A 26724-nucleotide genomic window follows, 5' to 3' on the forward strand; every position below is an offset into this window, starting at 1 on the left:
GATAAAGAAGAGATATTTAAATGCTAGAGCACAGTATTGTCTAACAAAGTGAGAGTGAGTATAGGAAGAGAGGCTTTCCAAAAAGCTGCAAAGAATAAAAACATCTTTGGTTGAGTTTAGGTAGTGAGTTGTGGGTTTTGAAAKGTTCATTTCCTAAGGTCTTTTTTCATATGATGCCTCTGATGCAATGTAAATCCCCCACAAAAATTATTGGTGTGTTTGATTTTATATGGATGGCTTATTTTTACAGATTCTTGCCTGGTCTTGAGACAGGAGAATATTCAGAAAAAGCTTTAGGAGAAATTCAGAATTTATTGCAGAAACATAATTCAKTAAAGGCTAGAAAAGTCACTGAAAACACGTGAGAGAGCAGCTCTTGCACTGAATTTTCCAGCAGAATCCTTCCTGGGAGAAGCCAAGTAGGCCAGCAAAAAGAAAGATTATGGATACTGTGAAAGACAGCTAAAAACTGCTTGAAAATCTGAAATATCCTGCCCTAACTGTGCTAAAGCTCAGGAACACGAAGTTCAGCTGAAGTGAGGCTCTGCCTTTTGTCTGGTACAGCACAGCTTCATTTTGTAATGTGTTTCATTTCAGTTCCTAATGTATCTATTGAATGAACCAATGAATATATATATTTAATCTAGATCAACACCTTTGTCTCTGATTTATCTGAATCATGTTCTTATCAATGTTTGCCTGTGCTTTTAAACAAATAGCATAAATGGAAGCAAACACAGAGGAAATTATTTTGATTTTTTTTCCTGGTATAGACAAAGCTTCTCAAAGAAGAGATGGTTTCTTCAGGCAGCTCAAATGTTAATGATGAGCYTCATTCACAGCACTCATTAAAATCGAGTTATCCTAAGAAATTATGGAATTTAATTACCCATTTTCTGTTTGAAAATACTTCTTGGAAGATATATAATAACAGMATGATATCAAACATAACTCAGAAACAAAATGAAAAATAAAGAAATCATTTATGTATTCATTCTCATTGCACAGATGAACATGACCCAGCATAGCTGCTCACAGAACTTTGATTCCCATGACATTCTGACTATCACTGCAAATGTCATTTTCTTGGAAAGGCAAAGACATCAAAAGGTAAAGGAAAATTACTTTTTATAATGCAGGAGAGCATTACTTTGTTCAAGGCCATGAATATAATGAAACTATCTGATTTTTGATATGAAATAGGTACAGTCATAAGGAGGTTTATGGCTAAATTGTGACCAGCTATTCAGGTGTTATCTAACTGGACAGATGCATTGTGGCCAAACTAAATGGTTCAGTGAAATGTGTTTAATACTTGTATTAAAAATTGCTTTAGACAGGAATAGAGAGACAGGATGTCTTAAATTAATAAGTAGGAAAAGTTTCTTARTTAATAAATTAGTGAAGAACATCTAACTTCAATACTAAGTTTACAGTGTAAAGAGGGAACTTAAATTGTGTTTTGGGCCTTAATGGATTCACTGAAATGCTCAACCATTGGAAGGGAAATGCTTGTCATGGATCTATTTTTTTTTCATTGTACCCTTTCTTCATCTTCCCTTCTTATTTATATCTTCTGTGCATTTCCCCAGACTCATAAGAGGATTCAATGGCAATGAAGGAGCTTTGATTTTAGGTGCAGGTTGCATGTTTTTGATGTGTGACCCTTGAGAGCGGTCATTCAGCTGCTGTGGGGCTGGGATGGGACCAGCAGGACATTGCTGATGCTCCTGTTCTGCCTTTGYTCCCAGGTCTGAGCACCATCAGAAGCAGCACCCTGTGTCCTGCTCCCAGGCTCACCCTGGCTAATCCCACTGCTGGTGGGTTTGGAGCACAAGGGGAGCAGGATGTTTTGTCAAATCTCCGACATGGCTGATTTCTCCTCTAACTAAAATACCCCAACTTTAACAATTCATTTCTGTCACAGGTTCAAGGCCTCCTCTACCTAAATAAATGGAAATCCACGTTGCATACTTCCCAAGAACATRTCCTAACCTGTTCTCTAATGCTGAGTACTTCAAAATACCTCAGGGTTTTGGATTGCCACTTTCTCAGACATAATGGAATGATTAACCACCTCCCCAGATAATCTCAGAATCATTGCATCTCTGGGACTCTCCTTTACGCTTTTAGACATGACCTACATTCTCTAATCTTATATATATGGTTGTGTTCTAAAATGATGCCAGTGACAATCTAACAATCCCCTGAGGATGGGGTCCAGGTTCCACATACTGACACACACACACACAAAAAAAAGGCTTTTGTCTTGTCCCAGCCAGTACATTGAATAAATTTTCCCTGGAAAAAAAAAAAAACCCCAACCAAACAAACAAAAAACAAACAAACAAACAAACAAACAAAAGAACACAACCCAAAAGAAAAAAAGGCAAGTGAATCTACACTGTTTTTCTTGTCACACAATAAAATAAGAAGTGCTGCCAGCATTCAACTGGAAGTTTCTTGGCAATGTTACAAAAGTTTGGGTAGTAACTGAGCTCCTAAATAAAGAGTCAGGCTCTGGAGAAGTCACACATGAAGTGTGGTAGACAGCTTCAAGAAAGAAGCTGCAGACACTCCTTTGGAGACACAGTGTGGCAGAGTRTCTCTGAAGGATATTATTGTGCAGATCTGATCATATAAAATAATGAATGTGTTCTTTCAGATAAACGCAAAAGTCTTTAAAAACCACAGAGATTCTCATAATTGTTGTAGGTATCCTTACAATTACAATTTAACCAATTTAATATTAATTTCAGTGTTGAAATTTGTACTATTTAGCAGTGTGGTTTGCAGTTTCCATATCCATACAATAAAGAGAGAGTATCAACAGAACACTTCTACTATTAAAAAGGTTGCTATTTACCTCTTTAGTTTCCCTCCTACCACTTTATGTAATATAATATCTAAAAATGCTAACTTAGGCCATCTGTTCTTATTCCTATTTCCAGCCCACTCTTTTTTTTTTTTTTTTTTTTTTTTTTTTTTTTTTTTTTTTTTTTTTTTTTTTTTTTTTTTCCCTAGTTTAACTGATTTTAGCAGCACTGGAGCTCATTCTGTGACATTTTGCTACAGGGAAAATCCATGTTTATTTCCATACAATTTAATAGACCCAATCAAACAATGAATATGCAAATTCCAAAAATAGCAAGATTTTTGAAAAATAGCTGTGAAAAAGGAGAGAACTATCTGCTCATAAAAACAGAACCAAAATGTTAGAGAACAGTTGTAATGAATGTTACAACATAGAACAAGGAGTATAATTAGCCTCTAGACACTACAAAGGAATATATGAGTCACTGCCCAGATCAACAAATAGAATAAAGAAAATATGGTTTAATTACACTAAAAAAATTGTTTGAGAAAAGCACTAGAACTCCGTGAAGTTTTACAGATTAATAGTTTATTCACTGCCAAAAGGAGAGCAGAAGTGACGGGATAGATTTGTATATGTGATGGCATTGCAAACAGGAAAAGGGTGAATTCTCTCAGCCTTTTGCTTTCCACGTTGGTGAAAAGGACAGGGATAAGTGGCAAAAACCATGGAACCAGTGGCCTCAGCTTGGCTGGCACTACCTTTGGGATCCTGATGCCAAGAATTCCCCAGCTGCTCAAGCAAATTTCTGTCCATACATTGAAGCAGTGCAAAAGAACCAGGGCTGGGAATGTGATCTGACAGAACCATCTGAAAACTCAGTTAAACCATCCATAAATAAAACAGAAAGAAGWAACTAAGCAAATGCTGTTGTGCATAAATAACTTGGGGCAGTCGTTTGTCTGTTTAAAAGAGCCTAATTTATTTGTTTTCCCAGGATTTCCTTTCACAGATGCTGCAGAGATTTTTTCTCCTCCTCCTTTCTGCAGGATTGTGACTGCAATGTCCATTAGGGAGGATTATTTTGAGAAACAGTCTCCCCATCTGTTGTCTCTTTTAAAYAGTGTTAAGTAGTATTTTGCCTCCCTGGGAAGGAAAAAAAAATGTCCACATTCCCATTCCTGCTGTTGAGCAGCAGCTGGAACGAACACCTGGGAAATGCAACTGAGTGGAGCAGGGTCAAAGAATGATGTGTCACTGGGAGTCAGAGTGGTCTTAGATTACAGAACATGATATCCACAAACCCAAAGAGTACCAAAATCAAAAAAANAAAAAAAAAAGAACAAAAAAAAAAACAACCCACAAACCATACCCTGTGCCTGAAATCCCTTCATATCCCAATGATGCACGAGCACTGGGGAAGCTGCACATTCCCCTTCCAGGGCACTTCAAACCAATCCATGGGCAGTGCAGTGAGGAATTCCATTTCCTCAGAAAGAACTGTTCCATGGCCAGTAGGATAATCAGCTGTGGAACAAGTTAAAATTTCTGATTTTTTGAGTTCCCATATGTCCTGTGAGGTCTGTGAAATTTCAGTTTGGATTCTATATGTGTAGGGTTCTTAGAACTGTAACATAGAACCTGACAAGAAACACATAAACAAATTTCCTGGTGATCATGCAAACTTGTTAACTCAGAAGCATAAAAAGCTGCTTGTGTTTTTTCTCAGGATTGCTGTGAAATGAACCAAAACTTAGTTCAGTAGTATCTCTTAAAAAAACAACCATTTAATCTCCATTTGACTTCTAGCTTAAATGCTGKTGCAGGTGCCCAGTGCTAAACACTCAGGGAGAAAAGCAGCAGGTTAACCTCTATTTGTGGATTCACCCTGACATTCACTGCTGCTGACATCATCTGACAAAGATCAAAGTGTGCAGTCCATTAGTTTCTTGGCTTGTTCTTTGGGAGAAGTATGAAAAATTAAATCAATATTTGCTGAAGGAAAAAAAGATCAAAAGTTTCAGTGAAATAAATCTTGGTTTACAGCTCCTGAGACACTATTCCAAAGCAAGAGGAATGTGTAACACCTAACCAATAATTAAAAAGCACTTGAAAGTCTCCTTTGAATGGTCTCTGGTGGTATCAGTTCACTGGTGGATTCACTGCTAAGTCAGAGGAGAAGACACTTCAGTTTCAAGTGGATACATTTTTGGATTCTCCTAATTTAACTTCCATTTTAATAATAGATAGAGGAATATTCAAAATGAAGCTTTCTCATAGWATCTAGTTTAATTCCATTTTTCTTAATTCACTTTGTTATTAATACATACATCAATATTTACTTTAGTCCAAGCCCCTGGAATGAAAACACATTTCAAACTAGACAATGCTGCCTAATCATGATTTTCACATGATCAACTTTAATAAYAGCAAATTGTTTAAAAATTATTATTATCATTGCAATAATAATATGTATCCCAACCTGATTAAGMATTACAGTGTTTCATATGTTTAAATTTCTTTGAACTTTCTTTTCAGATATTTTTGCTTCAAAATGCAGTTTAAATTACTGAAGTTCTAAYGGGATTGTGTTGAAACACAAGCATATCACTGTGTGGTCTCATTAGYTGTAACATCCCCTCTGATAATAAAGCCTTTAGTGTAAAAGAACCAGGAAACKAAATGAACATCCTTTGAAATTAAAGGCATTTAAGATTCATTATTTTAAATTATTTTTCCATGAGAAGTTGCACAAACAGGTAGCATTCAAAGCAGACGCAAATAAACAAAATAAAATATACTCCTGGGAAGCTGCCAGTGATGGTACCTCACAGTAATTTTTTTAATTTTCTTTTTTTAGTGTTAAAAAAAAAAAAAATTAACATGGTTATTATCAATCTAATTTAGCTAGAGCCTTTAGATTTTGCATTTTGTTGTTTACAAAACTGTGCACTAAAGGAGATTGGATGCAGCACCATCGAGCCTGAGGATGACCCCAGCAGAGGCACTGTGTCAGTGTGCTTCGAGTGGCTGAAGGAACACCACAAAATCCAGCAGGAATAGCCCTAAAGTACTGAATATGGGATGGACTAATGGACTAATGGGTGGACTAATCCCTCCCCTAAACAGGGCTGGAGATTGTCAGGGAGGGAAGCAGGAAGAAACAGTGGCAGGGATGAAGGCAAACCATGAGGAGATCATCGCTCACCTTGACCTGTCCTGTGTGGAATCAGAGCACATCTGGAGCACTGTGTCCCTTTTGGGGCCCCAATAAATTGTGCAATTATTCAATTGGCAAACATAAGTGATCCCCCAGAGGAGCAGGACAGTGYTTTCACGTGGGGAATTCAGAAGGTGGTGCCAGCAAGGGTCACTAACCAAAGCAGGGGAAAATGATTCTCTACGAGCACAATTAAAGACTGGGGTGAATTGCACAGCGAGGCTGGGAAATCTCTAACCCTGATGTTTTTCTAGACCTGAACAGCAAGGTCTGGTTTAAATTCAGTCAGTGCTGACACTGCTTTTGAGTAGGAGCTGGATGAGAGACCTCATGCAGCCCCTTCCTGCCGGTCTGATTCCCTGAGAACATCCCAACAATGCGCCCAGGCCTCAGGCTTCAGCCTGATGATAAGTTACATTTTTCTCTGACAGGCTTTTAGAGAGATTTTGTATTCTCTGTCCCAGTTCTGAGAGCTTTATAGTACTGAAAAGAGTCAAACACTAAATTCCCACAATTTCTGTACTTCCTGCCAATGTATGGTCTCAAAGCAGCTTCTGAAACCTTATTTCATCYGAGAAAATAAACTGTGGTAGCAAGTTAAGGGCAAAGCAGTGAGTATAAGCCTTCACAGTTTCTTTCAAAATGTGYTTGACTTATTAAGTGGAATATGTGGAACTACATCACTTCAGCACTTTTCCCTTGATGTGCCACTGCTTAAAATCTATTAGGAACTTTATATCGGGACAACAGGGTTCTTGGAAGCTTAAAACCATAGAGAAACACTGAAACAGAGGTCTGTTAATACAGRTAAAAGCTAGGATCTGGTCTGCAACTGAGATCATCACACAATCTACATTTCAGAGGAGAAGGGATGATTCAAATTCATTTTTGTTGCCGTGTGTATATGGGCCACGTCACTTAGAGGTGAAAAAACCCACTCTATATGCAAACAGGAGAAGAGAATAAAAGACATGTCTCTTGTAGTCCAAGCAGTTTGAAGAGATTTTCAGTGCAGTCACTGTTCTGAGTATGTTTTAAGTTATACGAGATCAAATAACATGAAAAGGAACAAGGTTCAGGTTCTTAGGAATATTTTCCTGAAAGTCATTGCTTAGTAGTGAACTTCCATGTCACAAAACTGAACTTAAGAGATAGAGATGGAAAGAGGCTGTGAACTTTATACAACATCCTTGGAAATAACTTTTTTTTCTTTGTACTTTCTTTTGATCTTGAAAGCAATACACAATTTTTTCCCCCATCTAAATCATGAAAATTGCATGCCTTTATCTTTGTGGCAACMAAAGCTTCATTGCCCTTTAGCCTATTAAATGACATAATTTCCATTAGTTCTTTCAGATAAAAATATATGTATGAGACTGCCTTTTTTCTGTTTAAAAGCCTAACAGAACAATTCTCTTTTAATTTCAGCCATTATTTAGTTTGTGCAGAGCACTTGCCTATCAGCCACAGAAAGCAGCACTGCAGAAACCTCATATTTGACCTCAGCAAACTGTTCCAGTGCCCTGGGATTCCAACCACAGGACATTTTTTCTGACTTATCCAAAGATAATTAATCTAAGAAGCTGTGATAAATCTCTATCATCCTACAAAGCAGAAATGCCAGCTATTCATGCCTCATTACACCTGCACATATTTGAAAACTTGACATGATTCCTCTCARACTAAACTGCATTGACCCCTTTTTCTCATGCTTCCTTTGACAATAATTTTCAAGACTTCTGGCCATTCTTTCTGAAAGTTCTCAAATTAATATTTTTTTTCCTTTTTTTTTCCCAATCTTCTTTTATTTTTAAGGTCTAATCCAATTCCAAACCCCCTCCTGCATCTGCCTTGGTGTCCTTACTGAATATAGTAAGGATATTTTTTATTCCACCATTCAGATCATTTAATATATTTAGTCATAAAAAGAATAATTCTATTCCATATCCAGCTGAATTGAAAAGCAAACCACTGAAAATTACTGAGGAGAAATTTGTAGAACTAGATCACATATCCTTAGCTTGCCCATAAAACTATCATGGCACAACACTAAAGGTCCAGGGTCAAAAAGCATCCTCCTTCCAGCACACATGAACTGTTGTCAGGTACCACTCCCAAAATGCATTTGCATCCTCAGCACAGAAAAGGAACATTGAAAATGCTGAAAGATCAAAAGAGCTTACCCCAAACAGAAACACGGCTAAACTATGGGATTTCTTCTGCAGCTTTATATAAAGTTAAAAAGATGAACCTAAATAAAATCAACTCACAGCTCCAAAGTGTATATGAAAAACAGATGTTGATGCTCTATTGAGAASTATACTCTTGTGTATCCTTACTCTTGCATAATTAGTATAATGAATCAGCATAGATTGTTGTTYTTTCTTCTTTCCTAAAGGAAGGAGCTGCCTCCTTCCTCCATGAAGAAAACATTCCTTATGGCCTTTCACATCCATTAACATTTTGGAGAAAGAATCGAAAGCCATTTGCAATGGTTACACAGAATGGCCATAACATTCCCTTGGCAGGGTTGTAAGGCTTTCCCAGCCCTCATCTCCCTGGATCCATTCCTATGTGGCCATTCCCACCCCACTCAGCCTGCATCAAACCATTTTTGTGCCCCAGCRTGGTCCTGCACAACTGCCAGGAATTTTTTCCTCACGTTTACTTTGGGAGGAGACACTGCCTTGCTGATGGAAATAGACTTTGARTATTGCAGTCATGGCAGATAATGACACATCAAAATAGATCTTAAGACTATGTAAACTGAAGGAAATACCAAATCTGGCCTGGAAATACAGAGCTTTTGGCTCTGTGTTAGCRAACACAAAGCAAAATGCCAGACCTTCTGTGTATGTCAAATCAGATTTTCTATACCAAAGGGGTAATGACCACAGAAAATCAGTGATGCTGGGTCTGATAGAAGGAATGGCATCCCTGAGTGTCTGCAGTCACACAGGCCTTGGAGACTGCTGTCTTAAAATATTCCCTGCTGAACAAGTTCAGGATTTCTACTGCCACATCTCACCTTTTCTACCTTTAGGTCTCTCTTTCTTGGTAAGAGAGAAAATCAGAAACAGTAAAAATATCTATATTGAAAATATAGATATTACAATTGTGAAAAGTGGCATTCTGAGACTGAAGTTTCCTACCAAGTAGTGGCCTTTTCTGCATTGATGAAAGAGAAGGTTGCACCTCCTTGTGCAAAGACCTGAGTTCAGACTGCAGTTAAACACGCTCTTAATTCTCATCAAACTTTGTGAGGGTTGAGCTTGGGCCTTTTCCTAAGGGTGCAYTTCAAACTGCTTCCTTTGGCCTCTTGTCAGGATTTTTTGACTTTACTGTTCTGAAAAAAAAATAGATCAATTTGTGGAAAAACTGAGCAAACACTTCTTTTTGAAAGAAGTAATCACTCCCTTAAGGGAGACAAGGTATTTTTCTMATGCAGAAACCAAGCATCTGATTCTGATGTTATTGCTGTATTATAGATTGAGAAAAACTAATAAATGAATGAACCRTGTTTTCCTGGTCTATGAGAATTTTCATTGTTCATCCAGAAATAAAAATAATACTGTAGATGTTCAGAGTTTAAATGAATAATTTAATAGCCTCAAGAGCATCATTTCTTTGTAGTAGCAAATAAGAAAAAGCATATATTCAGGGGCTTAGAACAAAAACATATCATTTACAGAACACATTAATCCTGCCAAATGGGAGTGTACACCGATGAAATTATATTCTCAAGCCTATTAGTTCATCAAATGTGCTCTTTCATAGCTGATTGGAGGAAGACCTGTTTGGTGTCATTCCAATCCACATATATTCAAGTACCCAAATTCATTTATTGAAAAATACCCTTTCAAAATTCCTAATGTGTCTTTYCCTTTGGCATTTAGTGCTGACTGTACACACGGTATTTCTCCCTATCTCATTGCTAAATAGAGAATATATACAGAGAATATATACAGTTACAAGTCACAATGTCTGTGAATATCCAAAACAAGATGCACGTAGGTTGAGTGGTCACTGGCAACAATCATATTTATGAACAATAGAACTCAATTTGTCCCTCTAAAAGTGCACATTTTGTGAACAGGGTTTCTTCTTCCTTCATGCACAGATTCTGTCATCACCCCAGAAATGAGCCCAGCATTGCCCACCCCCTCTGTGACTTTAGGAGAGAGAGAGAACTCCAGCCCTGTCCTCTCCCCTTTGGCTGGTCATGAGTACAGGAAGCAAAGTCTGCCTTCCTGGGATTGTTTCAAAGTGCTCATAAACCTATAGATTCAGCACAAGGTGAGWATGGGGAGTTTTGAATACAGGATTTGGATCTGAGCTCTTTAAACAGCATAAACAGTGTGAAATATGTGACAAGATGATATACATGAACCCRTATCAATAAATAACTCCTAAAGCTCGTGCTTCTCTGAAACTCCAGTGAGGCAGAGACTTCTCCTAGGCATTTATAAAACTGTTCAGAAAACAACCATTGACCTACTCGAAAAGCACCTTGGTGTGGTGGTTTCCTCACACAAGGATTCAGCATAAAGGACCTGGGTTTAACCAGGTCAGGGTTTAACCAGGTCWGGSTTTAACCAGGCCAGGAGCAGGAGATGGGGAGTGAAGTTTGCTCCAAGAGTTTGATGAGAACAGGATCTCAGATTTTACAGCACAAAACAGCATTTGGTAAGGCTGCTCCTGGCAGGAGCTTGTACATCTAAGCACAGTGAGAGAGCTCTTWGCCTACAACTTGTTTTCTTTACTGTTTTAGCACAAGATCAAAGCACATAAGCAAACAGAGTATTTTGGGGTTGTGTTTTGGTTGTATTTAGGCTACCAGAATTTTTTCTTTTAAGTCAGATACTCAGCAAGTGATTGCTTTAAATAGAAACCTGATGATACAGTTTGAATTAATATCTATCTGTTAAAATGTTCACTTTGCGTAAAATCCTGAAATACCGCTGCATGCCTCTCTCAGGAAACACTTCTCAATTTTAATCGYTAAGCTTTAAAATAATTCTTTAAAAAATAATTTCCCAAGCAGCACAAGACTTTGGCTTTGTTAAAAAAAATGCAGTAGGTTGAATGCTCTAAGAAGCTGGCTTCAGCTTGAAGGGTTTTTTTGAAAGAATTACTATTTTTACCTATTTAGTCTTTTTTTTTTTCTTTTCTTCTGACAGTTTAAGTGAATCATCTTACTTCTAAATAAACAGGACTGAAACAATGCTTAAATAACACTTTTTCAGTTAAATAATTAAATACACTTTAGAGTCCTACTTTGAGACTCTGTGACATCCATATTCTTCTACACAATGATAGACAATATTTCTGACTCTGTCCAATATTTACCAGGGAAAAGCAGCAYCAGTATTCAATATAAAGAAGGGACTATTTTTTAATACTACAACAAATAGTTATATTTAGGTTACATTTGGCAAAATAAACAGATCTATAGTTGGATACACCATGCACCATAGTTTTGAGTTCATCTGCTCAGTACTGCCATGAATGTATACATTTGTGCAATAATGGCATTAAATTTGGTTTACAAAGCTCCTTGAAAGGTTCAGATTTCATGTTGATTAAGAAGTCAATAATTATCTCTGAGCTATGATTTTAGTCTAGCACAMAGTCTAGTGCACTTTTTGTTCAGCCCACCTCCATACCACTCCTTCAAAACTCACTGCATTTTGAGCACATGGATTAAAAGAACGAGGTGTTTGGGCATTCTAAATGAAATCCTCCCATGCAGAACCATGAACACATATGTGCAGTATAAATGCATAAAACCATGACCTATCTTTCTCTTAGAAGTGTTCACTGTTTAGTTTTTCTGGTTTTGATGTGCCTTTTTACACCTATTGATGACCAGAAAAAGTGTTAGAAGATAGGCCATGGAAAAAGGAAAAAAAAAAGAGAGATTATATCAAATTCTAGAATTCCATCAAAGAAATGCTTTATATTGGATGATATTTTCCTCAGGAATTCAGTATTAAGATATTACTGCTATTAAAAAAAATCTATATTTATATATAGATTTACATGAATTTATTTTTAAAATGCAGTTCAAAAGTGGGTTTTTGTTTTGTAACTAGGATATTTTATTTCAGGATAAAAATAATTTGAAAAAGTTAATGTATTTTTCCAAGCATCCGAACATTACTTGATATATAATAAATAGTCCCATAAAGCATAATTATAGAGRATTTAATGACCTAGATGTTTCCTTCTTGTGCCTTTAAGGAAACATCCATAATCTGATCCATATAAAGCTGTTACCTCTGCCCAAATCATGTGCCACTTGAGAGAGAGCGAAATTAGGGCTTTATTTTTGGTGRTTTGTTTGTTTGGTTTTGTCTAAAGCAGCACGAGGAATTACGAGCTGAAACAGAAAGAACTTGCAGAGAGGAGCATGTGATAAAAGACAATCTGGCAAGATATTGACACCGACAGAGTCCTTTTTTTTCACTTTATGCATCTTYTGTAACACCTACTTTTGCATTTGCTTTTTTCACATGTATCTGTTCTTCCTTTCTAATGCATGATTTAGTATTTGATACACAGGAAGGAAATAATTTTAAGGTAAGGAAGAGCTGTGTTTTCTTTGGGTTTAAGGATACAAACACAGGGAAATCATGGGARCTGAGAACCCTCTGTAAAGGAACAAGCTGTCTGCCAAATTTACTAAGCTACTCTCATAATATTATTCTAGTCTGATACAGAATGCATCTCTTTAGAACAATCACTTCTGTGTTTAATTATTCTTCATGAGATATTTTTTTCATAAGAACTTGAAGTCATTGTGAAGATACCACATTTGTGCCCATGGGCAAGTTACTACGTGGGATTGGTTTATCACACAAAAGGTGTCAGGAAAACATTTCACACCAGGCAGTGTCCTCATGTAAATTTGATCCTTTGTGATAATTTATTATGATGGAATTCTAAAACATCAGTGTCTGATTGAGCTTGTGGGCACAGAAAGCAGAACACTGTGCTTCAAAGACGACGTGTGTTCAGAGAGAAAACAGCCTGGCACATTTTTGTTTTCCATGGCARTTCTATCTGCTACAGATAAACAAAGTTTTTCTTAGCAGAGGTTATCAGCATAATATAATAATATTGAAATTCATTAAGCAYTAAATGTGTGTTTACTTTCCTTTCCTTCAGGCCGAGGTTGTAAAGAAATTCAAGGACAAATTTGCATTTGAAATTATTTACAGCCAAAATTGGTACTGCTTGATTGTTGGTGGATAAGTTTTATGCATCGGGGTCAAGTATTTTATTAGTGAAATTATCTTAACTAGGAGCACTCAAAAACCTGACTTGGCCATTGTGTGGYTCTCTGACTGCATCAGAGGTCAAAAATCCCAATTCCCATGGCCTAAGTCAGTGCCTCAATGTCAATCACAGGCAGCTGAAATCAAAATTAAAGCAGATGTGTCTGAGGTGAAAAATTGACATAATATGGTGATGGCAACTCTAAATACACAAATAATCTACACAATCTTCAGGCACTTTGCTTGTCTGTCAAAACCCACTGCCATCCAATTAACAATGGGAATAGAAGGTACAGCTAATAAAACACCTACAGCAATAATATTATCAATGCTCTCTACACCTTAATAAACTCTGAGCAATCAAGGATTAGTATTACAGTATCTAATTCTTTTTGACATACCCCCATGTGATGGGAAGTCTGGAAAATCTCTTAAGCTTTGACCCCAGAAGGTTTTTCTGCTGTTGCAGACCCCTTGCCTCTCTTAACAATAATAACGAGCTGACCTTCTGGAGTGAAAATGCACAAYAATTTTGTGGGAAGTCCAGGAACTCTTTTCAGACATGAAGATTTTGCTAACAGAACAAATTTTCAGTAAACAAAGTGCWGAGTAAAGCTGCTATGCTTGTGCAGACACAGTTGCTGCAGTCAAGACAATAACTGCTTGCACACTTCAAATTCCTAGCTATCAACAATTTTGATTCCTTCACCAAAMTATACACAGCATTTTCATCCTTCAAAGGAATGCTGTGATAACGGATGAGAGAGATTACAGCAATAAAACCACAGAAGTGTCATGTTTACAGGTAATGAAGTGAACCAYGAGCAAATGTTGATATTGAACAAGAGTACATACATTTAYACATATATACCTATATATATATGTGTATATATATATATATATAAACACTGAGAGGACGAGAGATATGGGGAGAGCATTTGAAGCATTTTATAGCTTGCTATCATTGAAGAGGCTGGATTTCACAAGTTGGAGGAATAAAATAATTAATAATAGGACCATTGACTGGAAATATTAAGAATCAGGTTTTCAGCTTGTTGCCTTGTTTGTAAACACTGATAAAAATACTGTGTCACTGTGTTAGATATTGGCTCAAATAATCATTGACCTATCCCGGGCCAAAATGTATTTCATTCACTAATAATATTGATCTATTGCTTATTGTTAAAGTTAAATGTATTGTGTTTGGAAATAGAAAAAATTATTTTGATGGCTGAAGGCTGGATCTATGTTTTTAGAGACTCTGAGACAAAAACTACAKTTTCTAATTGTGATGGATAAATTTCATTCTGCATTTGGACATTGGGAACTAACAGATTGCACAGGGTATTAGAAGCTTTGAGCAGAATCCAAGTGTCAGATTTGGTGCAGACCAGACTAAGTCCTGCGGGAAATTTTGCAGTTCTTATTTTATTGGGAACATTCAACTCTGTCTTCATTTAAGTTTTCTTTAGAATCATTATTTATTTATTTATTTATTTCTCCCTTGAGTAACTAAAAAAAAAAAAAAAAAAAAAAAAAAAAGGCTTGGAACTGAAAAAAATGTTCCTGATTATTATGTTTTCCCATTCTTCCAGCTCACAGATACCATTGGGTAGGCTTGTTGTTGTCTATATTTACTTTGATCTAGACAGGAAACATAGGGAAGGTAAAAAATTATTATTGTAGGTCACAGTACAAGTACCTATTTTAGACTGAAGTGCTCTTACTTTAGGAAATCATGAGATTCCCTGAATTTTTTACTCCACTTRTAGTTGCCAAATCGCATTTTTGGACAATGGAATTTGGGATTCTGGTTCCAGATTTTGGCAGCGCTCATCTTTTCTGGTCTTCTAGTGTTTCCCCTCTGGCCAGGAAGTGTTTCCCGTGTCTGGGTAGCCTCATTTTATTAGGGGGAGGGGAGATAAGAATCTTGCCTATTCCCCCTAATCCTATCACACACTAAATCACCTCATTCATACTGACTCCACCAATGCTGCTTTCCCCATTTCCTGAGTTACTTAGCAACAACCATCCCTCCCTTTTCCACTCCCCCGTCCATCCTTTCATTTTTTCTTCSCCCTTTGCAATCACGATTTCCAGGCTGTTTAGAAAAATGAGGATGCTCAGCGGCACAGGGCAAGCTTTTCCTTCCAGCCTCCTTTTCTATGCCTGCCAAATCCTTCTCGGCTCCAAAATGAAAATCCAGGCTGCCTGCATATGTGTAATCAAAGGTTAAAAAGCACCCCGGCTGACACCACGCATGTGTTAATCTGTGCTGCAGCAGAGTGCATCATTTCCACTTTGACCTCAGAGTTAATCTGCATTCAGGCAGAAGCTCCATTGCTTTTTTCTTTTTTTTTTTTCCCCCCCCTCTCATTTACTCTTTGTTGCTTTATTGGATTTTGTTGCATGCGTGTCAGCGGTTCCGTAAATGTGTATGTGCTCCTTTCCTTGACTGTTTTTATTCCGTGAGTGTCTGCGATTTTCGCTTTTTGTTTGGGTTTTATTTTTTTTTCCTTTTCTCCCAATTATATTATTTCCCTAGATTTGGAAGCTGCTGCCTGCTGCCTGAGCTGACGTTTTCTGATTATATCTGCAAAGGGCTTGTGCAGATCTAATTTCTCTTCCCCTGCATATTAATTCCCGCAGCTGGGCGCAATGTCTCATCCCACTGACGGGACCTGGTAGGGAGGGGGGAGAACTACTACCAAAAAAAAAAAAAAAAAATTAAAGAAGGGGACGGATCCATCTGCAACCAAGAGGAAAGGGGGAAAAAAGCTTGGGGGGGGGGTGGAATAGAGATGATTCCTTCAAATCCAACAAGCCTGGGGAGCACGGCATCCTTGAATYCTGCATTTTCTCTCAAAATGATGGTGCGGGCACTTCTGTTCCTCTCTCTCATCCAGTGGTAAGATGTGCTTTCTGATTCTGTTTGGGAGGGTGGGGGGAGAGGGAGGGCTGGGGGGGTGAAGAATCCGCGAATTTGCTGAGCTGTGGTGAGAATGCCAGAGGTTTGGGTAGCGGCATTGCGTTCATCCATCTCCCAGCAGCMGAGATCTTAGAATGTTTTATTTCTCTTACAATTGTTGTCGCTGTGGCACGGGCAGGGAGGGTGAGCAGCGGGCGTGTGTGCAATGGTGGTACGCGCCGGGGTGTTCACAGAATTTGGTGCCATATTAAGGAAGCCTTTTATCTGTGAATTAATCGCTGTGGCCGGTGCAGGGGTGCTGTGTTTTTGGGCACAATGTCGGTCCATCCGCGCTCGCCGTGCCGGAGCGGCAGCCCCATCATGGCTGTGCGGCGACAGCGGGGCCGGGCGAGCACCAAGGACAGGGATGCGGTCCGGCACGGCTCCGCACGGCTCCCCCGGGTCCATCCCAGCCTTGCCGGGTCAATCCCAGCCCCCCGGGTCCATCCCAGCCCTGCGGGATCAGTCCCAGCCCCCCGGTCCCTCCAGCCCCCGGTCCATCCCCGCACCGCGCGGTGCCCAGGCAGGGATGCGATAGCGCTCGGGATGGCAGCAGCTCGATGTTCCAGCAGCGATTGCCCCCACAGCCGGCACGTTCTGCTGGCAAACAACCCGAGCACGCTGCTTTGGTGCATCCCAGCTCAATGGGAAGGGGGGAATACCCCCGCAGCCGGGGAARCAGCAGTGCATGTGTGGATGAGCGGAAAGCGCAGGGCGGGAGGATTGCTGCAGTGCCAGGCATTGCGCTGGAGCAGACATTCCTGCGAAAACGTGGGGATGGACTGGGCATGGAGCAGGTTAGAGCAGAAAACATCCCTGCACGGCAAAGTGTGGGCCTGGCAAAAGGCCGTGGAGGCTCCCCACAGCCGCACAAACCATGTTGGCATTGCTATCTTTGAGGAGTTATTGCTCACTCTCTTTGCTACTACTAATGCTGGATTCACACAGGCTCCTCAAGTCTACCTCCTTCCTCTTCCTTCCTTTTACCCGGGCACCACTGTACCAAAAAGCTGGTTCTTTCTGTTTGTTTTTCTTTATCTGTTTAAGAAAAATTAGACTTTGTACCTGCAATAGCAGGATCTCAGTTCTAAGCCAATTCAAAGGCCAAAATGATTGGCTAGGCAAATTAAAAGTTGCCGGGTTTTCAAGTAACTTTTTTTCACMCAAAAAGAACTTTGTAAAGAATTCYTGTGAGAAGAAACTAAAACTGGTTGAAAATTGAGTAGAAAATGAAATAAAATTTGATGAGCCTGTCATGAGGGTACTTTGGTGTGTGAATCTACTATGAGGGTACTTTGGTGTTGGGAGTTAAGACAGGTGTGAGGTGTGTCTGACCCTTACAGAACCAGTTATGGTTACTATCTGTATACAGAAATGGAAAATTAAATTTTTACAGGATTTTATGGCACAGGCTTTCGTATTATTTTGACATAAAACTTCCACTAAAATAATCCCAGATACTTATTATAGCACACTTCCTTCTTTTCACTCATCTTTCAGAATAGCATCGCCTCAGAGGAATTTTGCCAAAATTATTTCATAAGCTTTAAAAGAAACCCTTCATAATGCAACTTAAAATTTTATCTCAGCAAAAAAGTTCTGTTTTCTGTTCACAGCTATCAGATAGCCAAGATGGTTTCCTCTGACAGCCTCCTGACCTCATGATTTTAAATAATAAATCATGGACAGAGAAATAATAGCTACAAGTAAAGGGTAAACTATTCTTAGTGCTTTACAGAAACATTTCAAATGAGTCAACATGCAAATATGATTTAAATTCTAACAATCAGAACATTTTCCTCCTCCTGTTGTGGAAGAAATCTTATTAATAATTTTGGAAACTCAAGGACCAAGACTGAATTATAAAAGTTGAGCTTAGATACCATTTATTTRTAGCCAAGATGAAAGTTTTTCTTTGTTAAAAACTCATCAAACACTTCAGAAGAAGGGGAATGTTATTGTATTGTGTGTCACTTTTCTTGGACGCTGAAATTCTGAAGGGCCAACTGAACACTGCCAAAGGTGCTCCATGTTAAACATCTGAATATACACAGAAGTTTAAGAATTTGCAGAATCTGATCAAAGTAATTGAAAACATTTGGTTATCATTACTGTGCAGAAGTTTGAACCCCGTTAATACAAAAAAAAATGCTATATAGAGAAATTTATTGTTAAAAAATCATTAATATTTAGAAGACTGAAGAAAGAAGAGGGAAGTTAAGACATCACTCAGGCATTAATGGAAGTCGCTAAAATTCTAGCACTGAATGCAACAAATCATTATTTGAATGAGTTCAGAACAAATGTCATTTGTTCTGCTGTATTTTACCTTTACAAGAATTTGTAACAGTTTTATTAAATGCATAAAGTACATTGTTATAATTGGGTACACTAAAGTTTTAGGAAGTGCCTTCTTCCAGTTGGTTTCTCAACATTAATAACTGTACTGCAAACTTCTTGCATGAAGTTCCCTCMTGGCCTTCTCCCTCAGCCCACTGTAACAGCAGTGTGCAATCCAACACATGGACTTGGAGCAGTGTTCAGGGAAAAATTGTCATATCAAGCTCCAAATTTCAGAAAATTGTACATTAAAAMTTGTGGGATCTAGAGACAATTTAARATTATAAATAARCTAATATTTGYACACCTAATGTGACTTAATTGGGACCACTTATTTGATTGTCCTTATTGAACACACCATAGGTACTTAACACATTACATATAATAGAACTCACCAGCAAAGTTTCAAAATGGTTTAAAGCTATAATCTGCACACTATATATGGGGTTTATTATTTCTTTTTGCAGAGTTTTAACAAATTGCCAGCAAAAAAAAAAAACACATGAACACAATGCAAAGTAATGTTCAGATGGGAAATGTGGAGTTTTTTCTACAATTTGTTAGTGCCCAAGTAATTTCATGGCAATGTTTTTATGCTGCATTYACATGCCTAAAACTGCAGACTGTCAAGACAGATAAAAAAAAACCCCATAAATTAAGCAGTCATTTTAGGACTAAAATAGTTTGGTGCCTGAGTGAATGCATGCATTTTTATTAGAAAATTACTGAACATGGGTGTAAATAAAATTGTTTTTCTCTTGTAAAGTGATGTGATATAATAACAAGGATTAAAAGAGATTAATATCCCTCAGATGGACAGTCACTTAGAATTACTGTAAAACATCAGTTTGGTATTAATCAATATTGCTCAGCAAGAGACAATTTCTCACCTCACAAGGATTGGTCCCCTTTAAAGAAGYGTTGTGACAGAAGATGTGAACCTAGGTGCTGTTAAAATATGACTTGATCCTTGACTGTGATCCCAGGAAATCAATAGACTCCAGGGTTTGTTYCAGCAGAGCTAAGGCTGTGTGGGCACAGGGCCTGCACTCCTTGGCCACGTCAGGGGAACAAGGGGGATGAGCCAAATTTGGAGTTTTTCATAGCTCTGTTACAATCCTAGCTGCTRTGACATGAAATGCTGGGACACAAGCTTAGAACAACTCTTACTGACATAAAGAGAATACCAAAACTGCTGACCTAAACTGGATTTTAAAATTAAAATTCTCACTTGATGGGGCAAAAAAGACTACAGYCACTGTTTCCCTACTTTCTAACTATGGTTTAGAAATATGGATAAGGAAACCCTTAAACTAACTTCTATTCTAGTGACTAAACCACCTAAACATAATCTGCATGTCAAAACTCAAGTATTCTAAAATACCCCAGTGAGTATGCAAAGTGTCTTTCAGAAAGTTTGAATCTTTGAAAATCCAAAAAGTGAAACTTGTTAATATAACCTATAGAAACTAACKACAGTAAAAATATCTTAGGAAATCAATCATCTCATTTAATGCAATATTTCCCTTTTCATTCATATTATATGTCTTCATTGCCATCCAAGTCATGCTTTAGGGTCTTAAGTTCAAAATGTTCATGATTAATGCTGATCTGGAAAAATTATCTTGTTGATTTGAATTGTGGTAGCCTTGTTTTCAATTATGGTACATTTGCTCTATTGACATATGTCACTAAATTCTGTAACAATAGCACAAAAATTGAAAAGGGAAGAATAGGAGGGAATGGATGAAAGGGAAAGAAGAAAATGTTTTGTCAAGGAGAACTCTTTCCAAGTCTTTCTCTGTCCTAGTACACTTGAACTCCTTATAAGTAATGACCACCACTTTCTCCAAMAGAGAACTGACTTGTGAATTGAATAATGAATTATCAATACTAGATAAAGCAGTAGACACAGGTGAGCAGTGACAGATGCACATTCTTATAGGAAGGTTGATTTTCCACARGACCTTGTAGAAATCCATTCAAGCATGTTCCAAAGCAGAGGCAGTTTTAAGGTCAATAGCTCTGCATGGTACTGTCCTGCAGAGAGATGCACAGGTTTGTTTGGAGCTGGCTCAGCACCCTGCAGCCTTCCCCTGGTTGTGGTGAGGATCAGCCACTCCAGCTGTACAAATTCTACATGTTCCTGTATACAGGGATTCCATTAGGTGATCACTGGATTATTTATTTCTTAGCATCCAGCAGGATAACTGGAGTGACTGGGGCTCTCTGTTGGTACAGTGTGATCTGGCTATGCAAACCATTGCACCTGCAGCTCCACAGAAACATTTCATGCAGAAAAGGAGGTGGCTATACAAATTCTATATGTTCCTATATACAGGGATTCCATTAGGTGATCACTGGATTATTTATTTCTTAGCATCCAGCAGGATAACTGGAGTGACTGGGGCTCTCTGTTGGCACAGTGTGATCTGAACTGTGGCTTKGCACACCATTGTACCTGCAGCTCCACTCACAGAAACACCTTACAAAAGGAGGTGGCTTGGTTGAGACTGGCAGTGAAGGACAGTGTGGTAGCTGGGGGCTTGATTAATGTGAATTCAAGCTCAGAAAATCACAGAAAYACAGAATCATTGGGGCTGGAAGGGACCTCTGGGGATCATCCAGTCCAATCCCCCACTGAGGCAGGGTCACCCGGAGTAGGTGATACTGGAATGTGTCCAGAGTTTGGGTTTGGAATGTCTCCAGAGAGGAGAATCCAGAACCTCCCTGGGCAGCTGTTCCAGTGCTCTTAACATGAATTTCTTCCTCATGTTGAGGTGGAACTTTTGTGTTTTARTTTATGGCCATAACTCTTCACCTTGTTGCTGGACACCACTGAAAGGAGTCTTGATAAATACACATAAATATACAGGCTAGGAAAAGAAACCCCAAAACATGACATAGGATGTCAGAGCTGAAGGGTTTTCTTTTTTTCTTTTTTTCTTTTTTTCTTTTTATTTTCATGCTCCATAGCCTATTTAGTGTTGCACTTTTTAAAACAGATTTCCATTGCAATACAAATGACAACGTTTATTTGTCAATTTTCCTAGTTTTGCCTATTAAAAAACCAAAACACCTAATGCTGAAAATCTCAGCAGTTCTGGGAATCTTCTCACATGACAGGCCTTGTTTCATCCTCTCAATAATCCCTGGTCCAATGAAGTCAGTCTGCTGCTGAGGGAAAAGCCAGGACATATCCAGCAGAGTTTCTTACAGGTAGTTTTGTGCTCATCTAAGAACTGGGAAAACACCCAAAGTTAAATTATAACTCAGTAAGGATCTTCAAAAAGTGTTTCTTAAACTGCATAATGCTTTTGCAGAAAGTTCCCAACCTACATTCCAGCTGATTTACAATACCACTAAATATGTTTTTTTCATTCCTTTTCTATTCTATACAGAAGATCAGCTAAAACATTACACTCTACTTCAGCCCACAGACTGAAATGTAAATTGATCTTAAGTGGCACACAGGTCTTTTCCTCYATTCTAGAAAAGGAATTGTTAGTTATGAATGGAAGCTCTGAACAAGAACCAGGGAGGCTTTTTGGCAATACAGGACAAAAAGATGAGTTCATTGCTGTTTTAGAAAAGATTTGACAGCTGATGATAGAAATGGACATCCAGGTACCTTCATTGGAAGTAGCTGTAAACTTTCTGGGCTCAAAGGAAGAGAATGTTTGCTTAGAACAAGACACATTCCTTATATGATGAATAAAAAGACTGCAGAAATTACCAGGAAAGAACAACAACTTACAGAATAAAAAAGAGCCCACCACCATGAACAGGTAACTACAATTCTTATTACAYAAGGAAGATCCTAGCTCATAGAATGAGCCTAAAACTCCTTGAGCATCAATGAAATTGAGGACTACAACTGGCCCTGGGGAAAATATGCAACACTCAAAAACCAGGGTGCAGAGATATTTTAGGTGATGGASAGATGAGAAAGGAACAGCATAAAGTGTCCATTCTAGATGTACTGATCTTTTTAAACTCAATATGGTGAGTGACTTTTGATGACTTTAAACTTAGCAGTCACTGCATGCTTCCTTGTGGTGCTGGATTATGGCCTAAATTGTCACGATGTTATAAAAAGCAGAGCATGAGAGTCTGAATTCACCTCGGGTGTGCTCTCATGAAGGTGCAATGTCTTCACAGGCATTTTATTTAGGTGAGCACCAGGCTCAGGAGAGCTCTGGTGCAGTAAGTGGGAGCTTTGCTGTTGTTTGAATTTCCTTTTGTTGTTTGGTTTCCTTTTTTGATATCCAGAAAAAACCTGCTTATTTGATTCTTCTAATAAAGAAGAAATTCAGCTTTGCACTAAGCCAGAAGGTGGAGAAAAGAGCAAAACAGAAAACAATAYTACTTGTTTTTAAACTTGTGGTATGAAGTGGTTAGAACTTAATTTATATCAGAATGTGTAACCATCTCTTTCAATGTGAGMAATTGACAAAAAAACTATATATTTTTTTCATCCATATGAAAAAAGAGTGGGTAGAGGGAGATAGTGGGTACATATTTTCACAAGTTCCAACACCTGCCAACTGGCTCAGACAAACTGAGGTAAAAGAGGGGCGATTGTGGTAGGCTGAAGAAAACTATTGAGAGAACAGTRAGGATTATTCCCAGAGTGATTCTGGGGTATTTGTATAGTTGTGACAGGAAATTAATATGCGAGTCTTGTCAGACTGAATATTGGGTATTCAGTCTGACACACGGCGATATCCTCTTATTTATATAACAGTCATATTTTTAACACAACTGCTGTCAAAAAGGGAGGCTTTAATGCTGCTGAAAACCACCAATGACTGCATAAGCAGAAGAGAAATGTAGCAAACACCTTCCCATGTAAATGACTACCTCAGCTGCATAATGTTTTTTCATGTGATGTCCTAAGCAACACRGAAAAAGTTGACTACAGCAGCTTTACTTGTTCTCTCTTATATAAAGGGCATAGAGCACCCAATGAAATTATCCCTGGCTGCCTGAAAACCTATGAAAATGTTTTTCTTTTAATGAGTGAAGCAGAGCCAAAATAYTTATATAGATTCAAAGAGAAGGAAAATATTTCAAAATCCATTAAATTCAGTGGTAACATTTCATTATAGGAAATCTCCAACTGCATGATTCTGAAAGAGGAGAGATTTTACCAYGGATATTTCTGCCCTGACATTTTGCTCTTATCCTCTGCTATTGGCAGCTGCCAGATGCAAAATACTTGGCACAAAATATCACTGATTTGACCCAGAGTAATGACTACRTTATGGTTACTGCAAAGTTACAGCAAGCAATAGAAATCCAGTAATTCATACAAGAATCTTGGTGCGACAGATGATCACCACTAAGGAAGAAAATCACTACTGTTTAAGTYAGACTTTCATATCTTGAGGATGAGTTCTATTTTTTCAGATTTAGTGGAAAGATTATTTTCACACACATTCAGTAAAGTATAACACAATGTGTAGGCCTAGCTGTGAAATCATGGCATTGTGTATGAAACTAAATATTACTCTTACAAGATAGAACTTTCATGTGTTTGCAGACAGCCAGCAGAACATTAAAGAATTATCACATTTACAATAACTAAGCCAAAACACACAGAACATCACCAGAAATAAAAGATCAATATATGTAAAAAAACCATCTAAAATAAATGAAGGATACTAATGAGCTTTTGGGAGGAACAGAATAAGAAGTTATTTATTTTTGTATGCTTGCATTAGTTCTTTCCAAATTATGCAGGTAGTCATGGATGAAATTGTATTTTTTACTGAATGTCATCTTGGACCTTGGTGTGAACTCTTGGAATGAAAGGATACCTTTTTTTCTGAGCAATTTGTCATTTCCAACTTCTTGAATGCTCCGTGTTCTGCTGAAAAATACTTCTGGTCCTATACATTGATGAGAAATGCACCTTGAAGGGGATCTCATKTATACCCATAATAACCTTCTGTTAGAATTCCCACCCAAAAAGTGGGTGATGTGAGAAAATGAGTGTTTTCTTCCACTGGTGGTTCAATGTTATAYTGTGCAGCACAAATAGCATGTTCTGGTCATATGAAGCTTTTGTTAATCCATAGCAAGATATCTTCAGAAATCTGCCTGCTGCAACAGATTGAGGATTATCCACTGAATTCCACTTCTATTTAATTCCCTTGGATTATTTTTCAAGAGAGAGAAAAAAGAAGGAGATGGATTAAGWAAGAGAACCATTAGGAGCAATTAATCAGATAATGCTAGAAAGCCTTACTAAACTAATCAATGCCTTAGTCAATATATTATTAAGTGAGAATGCACTTCTGGGACCTATTGAACCCCATAAATGTTTGCTAAGGCTTTGTGTCACCAAAGCAGAGTGAGATGTGCCCATGATAATCGCACGGATCAGTTCTCTCTTGGCCATTTCGTCTCCATCCCATGGAAGGTTGGCAGAGTTTGTACTCTGCTTTTCCTATCCAAAAACTGGGGACGACACAAAGGACTTCACACTGCAGATCAGCTCTGAAAGGGCTTCCACCAGGTGAACAGCAGGTACTGAAGAAGGCGAGGGAGAACAATTTACCAAGGAGTCTGCAATGATTTTCCCCTTCTGCTACCCTGGTCACTGCCTCTGGTTTCTATTTTTATAGCTCTACGAGCCATTCTTCCAAAATTTAAGCTTTTAAGCTGACTCTCTATGCAGAAAAATAATCACCTGACATCCCCCCCCCCCCAAAAATAAACAATCAGTAACATAATTTTATATGCAGACCATTAGCTTATGCTTATTTTTGGGAAGGGACAATATTTTTGAGACAACTGTGACACCATGGTGCAAACAGGTAAAACAGAAGAGGCAAACAGGCACACAAATGTCAGGGAATGAAGAATGCAACCAAATAATTGATACATAATTCAAATTACAGTCAGCTTGACATTCTTAGATTAATTACTGATRGCCCTTAGAGGTATTTAATTCAGAGCATGAGGACTTCAGCTCTGAGTCCAGGAAGGTTGTACACTTGCTATGAATAGGTGTCAGAACAGAATTTGGGCTGGAAGTGAATTATGAAGGCCAGAATTATGCAACATTTTTAACACAGTGACAAGCAGCCTGCTATGCTTCACAGAAAACAAGTGCAGGGATTGGGAAGATGAGTTTTTATGTTCAAATGAACAGAGATGACAAATGCAGAGCAATGCACGAACTCAAGAGAGCCTGGGAGTGTTCTGGGAGTCAGGACCAGAGACATTCCACACTCGAACAAGAACACGAGTGACAAAGCTGGCATGACCAGTGTAATAATATCTACATTGCCAAGAACTGTCTTAGTAGCTGAGTTTGAATACTAAAAAGACACCTTTTGGCTTCTTTCAGTGTAACTTAAATGATGCATTCTGCTTCTCCAGCCTGTGAGGGCTCAAATGTGTTTGATTATCAGTTTTGTTTTGTAATGCAGTAATCACTGTTTTCTGTGAAGCTCAGGATTTGGAAGAGGGGAAGGTTACCAGCTACTCTTTTACTGAAGATGAATAATTAACCAGTATCACAGACCACATTGTATTGAATAAACACATTGGATATTTGTAAGCTCTTTGGGGCAAGAACAATCAACAATGCATTAACAATGACTTTTCTCATTTTATTTCCTGGTTTCTAAAGGAAATGCTAAAAAAGCCTCACTAAGCTGCTTTAAAGACTTAGAGCATGCACTTAAAATTACTTAAAACCTTAATAAGGCTCTAATGTAGCACATGAGATTAAAGTCATGACAAATCTTTTGGGCCAAATTCTTAAATTCCATGTCCAGTATCACTAACAAGGCTCTGAAACTCATATTTAAGAATCAATGGTGAACAACAAAAATAGTCTTCTCTGCACTGGTTATTGTTATCCAGATCCACAACTCTACCTCCTTTATGTCCAAAGGTTGTAAATGAAAGGTAACTACTTTTATACCCACTTAATATATTTTATACCCACTTAATATATTTTAACCACTTAATAGCCAACCTCTTTTACTCTGGTACATTTCTTAATAAGGATTATTTCTATAATGAGTTCCAAAATTTACTATTCAGTTATCTAAGGATTATATGTGTGAAAACAACCCATACA

General features: G+C 38.1%; 1 protein-coding gene and 1 long non-coding RNA gene across 6 annotated transcripts in view; one reads left to right on the forward strand and one right to left on the reverse strand.

Moving 5' to 3' along the window:
• The window catches only part of LOC130579422 (uncharacterized), a 219209-nt gene that overhangs the window by 82272 nt on the left and 110213 nt on the right, over positions 1-26724 (reverse strand). Inside the window, exon 1 of one of the 5 annotated variants that reach the window (XR_008965995.1) lies at positions 13075-13087. The exons of 3 other annotated variants lie outside the window; for them this stretch is intronic. This is a non-coding gene — a long non-coding RNA (uncharacterized LOC130579422). Of the gene's footprint in view, positions 1-2956; positions 2972-13074; positions 13088-26724 lie in introns of those variants that run through there. One more of the 5 variants, XR_008965994.1, reaches the window with a different exon arrangement.
• The window catches only part of GABRG2 (gamma-aminobutyric acid type A receptor subunit gamma2), a 62540-nt gene continuing 51932 nt past the window's right edge, over positions 16117-26724 (forward strand). Inside the window, exon 1 of the mRNA XM_057376203.1 lies at positions 16117-16223. Within this exon, the coding sequence (XP_057232186.1) occupies positions 16117-16223 (107 nt within the window). The remainder of the gene's footprint in view (positions 16224-26724) is intronic.

The sequence above is a fragment of the Malurus melanocephalus genome, unplaced genomic scaffold (genome assembly GCF_030028575.1).
Source record: "Malurus melanocephalus ecotype Western Australia unplaced genomic scaffold, MMel_1.1 scaffold_273, whole genome shotgun sequence".
Classification (NCBI taxonomy): domain Eukaryota; kingdom Metazoa; phylum Chordata; class Aves; order Passeriformes; family Maluridae; genus Malurus; species Malurus melanocephalus.